The following is a 5199-nucleotide window of genomic DNA, read 5'->3' on the forward strand; positions in this document are numbered from 1 at the left end:
TTTAAATTACACTGGGTTACCATAGTGGAGAAGAGCGGAGCGATTGCTTAGGCTGTGGACTGACTCAGCACATGTCATTAAAGAGCATTTCACACTTAGCACATATGATGTGCTATTGCTGGCAAATATAATGAAAGCTACTGAGTACTGCATTACAGTTCAGTCAAGTGACAAAAATTGGCGTGCTCAGTTGGGGACATTAAATTTTTCAACTAAACATCGAAATACATCTAAATAATAAACTAAATTAACCATTTAAACTAAATTACTGATCAAATTATTGATCTAAAGCCCACACTGTCACTGTATGATACTTTAAATTTTTCCAGAATGGCTATACAGCTATTAAAAGTCAAATAGCGCATACAAGATTTTAAACTACTGTTTTATTCGGACACACACAGACATCAAGAATCAGCATATTAATCTCAACAATGGTGACAAACAAAAAGTTTCATGCAGGGTATCACCAGAGTACAAAAATCCCAGCATGCACTGCAGTATGAATAATTGTAATTGTATGAGAAGTGAAATTGAAAATTTGTTTTTTACAGCTTTGCTATACCTGAACATCAGTCAATAACCCCAAAATTCTGAAATGCTCAAGTGTTTATTATGAAACACTATTGCAATTGCTTAAAATAAACTTGCTTTAGAAAGACAAAAGGGTCACAAGCTCATTGTTTGACCAATAAAATATCAACATCAGTTCTCAACAATAAATTCTGTAGACGTGTGACAGATATGAAGTCAATCTGGTTAGTAATAAGTGAAGCTGGTAATGCTGTTTGTGGAGTTGTTTAATCCCCCTTTGCTAAGATCCTCATTTGATTTCATCTAAGGCTGTGGCTAGAAGTCAGTTGTAGTTAAGCTTAGGCTTGGCTTGTTCAAGATGCATCAGCGCTGCACAGACCGAATGGCATATGACATCTTAAGTACCGCAATAGCAATTGGAGAGCACACCTTGAATCTTGAGGTCCAAAATTGAGGACCCATGTACTAAATTCACAAACAAAAAAAAACATTTTAATGTGAATGTGAAACAGATTCATGCTAATGTTAAAAAGTCACTGGTCAAGAGCCCAACTAAAGCATACACTGATCAACATAATGGTGACATCAAACTTTTCTTTTTTTTCTCAATATGACATCAACATCTAAACCTATAATTCTCAACAAGAAAATTTGTATGAAAGAAATAAAGTCAAACTGGATTGTATTAAGTGAAGATGCTGAGATCTTACGAGATATGTTAGTGTGTAATGCTCTGTTGCTGCCAGTCATTTGAATTAATTCAGGAAATACCTGTAAAATAACTTTTTTTTTGGTTTATATAAATTATCATATTTTACTTTAATTTTAGGGTTTTAGTTTGGCAGCTGATGCTGCCAGTCATTTGACCATTTTTATTTTTTACAATTTTTTTACAGTGAAGGAATTTGATTGTAATAATTCAGGAAATAAAAATAAATAAATAAATAAAATAACTGTTTTTTTGGTTTATTTTAATTAGGATATTTTATTTTAATTTTACAGTTTTTTTTTGGCTGCCAGTCATTTGACCATTTTTGTTACTGTTTAATTACAGATTGATGTTGTCATTTTACATCAATATGTATGTAATTACTTCCAATACATGCATTTCTGTAAAAAATAATAATATTTTTTTTACAAATTATATTTTACAAACTCCAAATAAAAAACATTATATTAAATATTATATTTTATCTGTTTATTTTATACACCATGCCACAGAGCCCAACTAGTTTTGAACCCCCAAATATCCCTAGACAGTCAGACAAATGAGCTAGACAGCAAATGAAACTGCACTGCATACCTGTGAAAGTCTGTATTCAAGTAACCATTTTCCTGAGAACAGTGTAAAAGATCATTTTATAACCCTTTCAATGTCCAAGGCTTTTATAATGTAGCTATAATTCACTTGTCCTGATTTATTTCAGGAACCCCAAGATATTCTTTAATCCTCTCACTGAAACTTCTTAAGGAAGTCTTGGTATGTCTGCCTGTGTGAGGATGCCGCCGGAACAAAGTGTCCACCAGGATGAACGAGGATTTGAGCTCCATCAAACGTTGGCAGTAGATCTCGGCTCATCTCCTCTGGAATTACACGGTCATCCTGTCCAAACACATGCAGAGAGGGGATTGTTAGCACTGGTCCTTTGTAGAACCGCTGATGCTGGGAACAGGCACTGCGGAATCCGGCGACCAGAATGGCAAAGCGGAAATTGAAATCAGGCTGTAGTTTTTGTTCTTGCAGGGCACAAAGCATGGCCACCAGGGCGGCACCTTGACTAAAGCCCAGGATGCCATCGAAAGGGCCGAGATCCTTCGTTGCAGTTTTCACAGCCTCTATACTCTCTTCCAGACCCAGGCTGCTCTCACACTCCTGCTTAGCATTAAAACTTTGTGCCTCGACATCAGAGAACCACCAGCCCTTCTGATCTTCTTCACCACAACTGGCCATCTTCTCTGGCTCCTGATTGGCTGATTGCAGTAAAATAGAAAGATTCAGCAGTGACACTTGCGTAGGAAATAGATCTAAATATTTATAAGTTTGAATGTATACAACCAGTCAAAAGTTTGGAATAATTAAGACTTTTTTATATATTTTAAAATGTTATTTATTCCTGTGATGGCAAAGATGTACCTTCAGCATCATTACTCCAGTATTCAGTGTCACATGATGTTTCAGAAATCAATCTAACACATTTCTAATTATCAGTGTTGAAAACAGTTTTTGCTGCTTAATATTTTTGTGGAAACTATTCAGGATGTCAGGATTCTTTGACGAATAGAAAGCTCAAAATAACAGCTTTTATTTTAAATAGAAATCACTTCACATTATTAATCTGCATGCTGAATATTTTTTTTATACAGTGTAACATGTTTATATATATATATATATATATATATTTATAAACTTTCTTAACCCAAACTTTTGAATGGAAATGTATCAAAGTTTCACCAAAATATTTAGCAGCACAACTGTTTTCAACATTGATTTATAATCAGTGGTGGAAATGGTCGAAAATCACTAGGCGGAATCTATCCAATATGAACATTCAGATTGTATATGCTGTCAATTGATTACACATTTTTTTTCTGTAATTAATCACGATTAAAAACATTGCGTTTTTAATATTTTTATATTGTAATAATTTCACAGTTACTCTCCAAAATAATGTAGAAACAACTTAGTATATTTTAAATATTTGTAGTAATGGCATCTTTTTATGAAGGCTAGTATCACTGATAATAAAACTGCTATAAATAAAAGCTATATTTTCCCCTTTATTCCCTTAAATCCTTATTTTATTTTTCAGGTAGCCTCATTACATGCTTGGCCTGTATTTTCATTGCATTTTCAGTTTTGATCAGCGTGGGTCGGCATTTGTGTGTGTTTTGTGCATATCTCGCATGTATTTCTGGATAACAGTGTGCGTTTCTGGACGTTACAGTTTTCACTCGATATATAGACCTAATGGGAATCCGAGCTCTTTTCGGGCAAGTGCGCCGGATAATTTTTTAGATAAACATTTATTTATTATTATTATTTGTAGACCGGATAATTTCTACATTAACACCGCTTTATCTATTTCAAAGATTTTGTTATGGCATCTGTTAAAGATTTTCGATCAAAATCACAGTTAATCATTCCAAATAATTTACATCAACGGTCTGCTTTGAAGTTCTGTGAGGAATAAAACGCGCACCGATGGAGAAGAATTTCCATTGGCTGCAGACTGCCACGTATACGCTATGTCTATTATATTGTAGACTATTGAGTGGATAAAATATGGAAATCCTTTTAATTAAAAAATAAATAAAATAAAAATCCTTTTTTTTTTCAACTGGAACGCCGTCCCCCCTCGAAATTCACTCCCCGTAAGTTACTCCGTCCCCCCGCGTAACCCCCATTTTCACCCCTATATGTCTTGAGCAACAAATCAGCATATTAGAATGATTTCTGAAGGATCATGCACCACTGAAGACTGGAGTAATGATGTTGAAAATACATCTTTCCAATACCATAATAAATAGGAAAGAAAACTGTTCTTTTAACTTGCAATAATATTTCACAACATTTGTTTTACAATATTTTTGATCAAATACATTTCTTTCAAAAATAAAAAAAATCTTATTTTAATTATTCCAAAATATATAATGCTAGACAACCCATTAGTGTTTGAGGTATAGCAAATATGATCAGTTTTATACTCACTTTTGTTTTGAATTGCAGGAACTTGGTGTGGCGCACTAATATACACCAGCTCCACTTGTTTCTTTAATAGTTTGCGTAAAGCCCCTGTCTTCTCTCTAAACGAGTTTCCATTCTGTCGATAACCATGAATACAGAGAATTCGGAGAGGAACAGCAGCTTTAGACATTATTAATGATCTGTCAAAGCTTTTTATAGTTTTCTAGCCTCTCCAAACTCGAAATAAGGTACTAACGCTAAAGTACACACGTCCAAACAAACGGGGACAAGCTGACTTAACACTACAGAGTTATATTGTTTAAAAAAATTTAATTATATCCGAAAGTCTAAATAGAAACAAAACTTGACAACAGATATGCGACGGATTCATGGCCGTGTGGAAACATAACGAATCAAGAGTTCCGCTTAGGAAATATTATATGAACTTGTACAAGTCGCAGAGTACAAGCTAGCACTAAAGCCATTTGATAAAATGCGTTTTTATGTTTAATTCAAGGATGCTTTCCATAAATTGTACTTTATTGTTTTCCAAAAACAGAAACAAAAATATAGTTCCGAATTAAAACACCAGGGGGCAAGCGTTCCCTAAAGAAATGTGTAGGGTGTTCTTTTCTTAGTGGCTCATATAAACTTTAGCCTCTCATTTGCAAATGTCTTATTTTTATTTTATAATACGATTGCAACGGATTGAAATGTTGTACTTATTTCATTTACAGTTTTTCTCAGTCGCTTTGGTACATTTGCAAAACAGTAAGTGCATTTATCAAAATAATTCGTACATATAGCAAAACACCATGGATTACCTGCCAGTCTCTTGTTCAAAATCCTTAGTTCATCTCTCAAAAGTAATTATCTGTGTCAATGAACATGTCAGAGCCATCAGAATGACCTTGTGTCATTGTGCACTGATAAGACAGTCATTGCTTTGTCATGTTGTCAATACAACATTGTACTCTGGA

General features: G+C 34.0%; 1 protein-coding gene across 1 annotated transcript; it reads right to left on the reverse strand.

The window, feature by feature from the left end:
- Positions 1-1326: 1326 nt before the first annotated feature.
- On the reverse strand, positions 1327-4621 carry ovca2 (OVCA2 serine hydrolase domain containing). The gene is made up of 2 exons (XM_079804238.1): positions 4244-4621; positions 1327-2505 (listed from the first exon to the last, which is right to left on the reverse strand). The coding sequence occupies exons 1-2, from the start codon at positions 4407-4409 to the stop codon at positions 1988-1990; spliced, it is 684 nt and encodes a 227-aa protein (XP_079660364.1). The 5' UTR covers positions 4410-4621; the 3' UTR covers positions 1327-1987.
- Between the last annotated feature and the right edge of the window lie 578 nt (positions 4622-5199).

Source organism: Gobio gobio (assembly GCF_949357685.1).
Source record: "Gobio gobio genome assembly, chromosome: 22".
NCBI classification, from domain to species: domain Eukaryota; kingdom Metazoa; phylum Chordata; class Actinopteri; order Cypriniformes; family Gobionidae; genus Gobio; species Gobio gobio.

Excerpts from the sequence above, each read along its gene's own strand:
- ovca2 (XM_079804238.1), bottom strand. The coding sequence starts at position 4,409 with ATGTCTAAAGCTGCTGTTCCTCTCCGAATTCTCTGTATTCATGGTTAT. Across the intron at positions 2,506-4,243 it reads TCCTGCAATTCAAAACAAAA|CCAATCAGGAGCCAGAGAAG; the intron begins GTGAGTATAAAA and ends TACTGCAATCAG.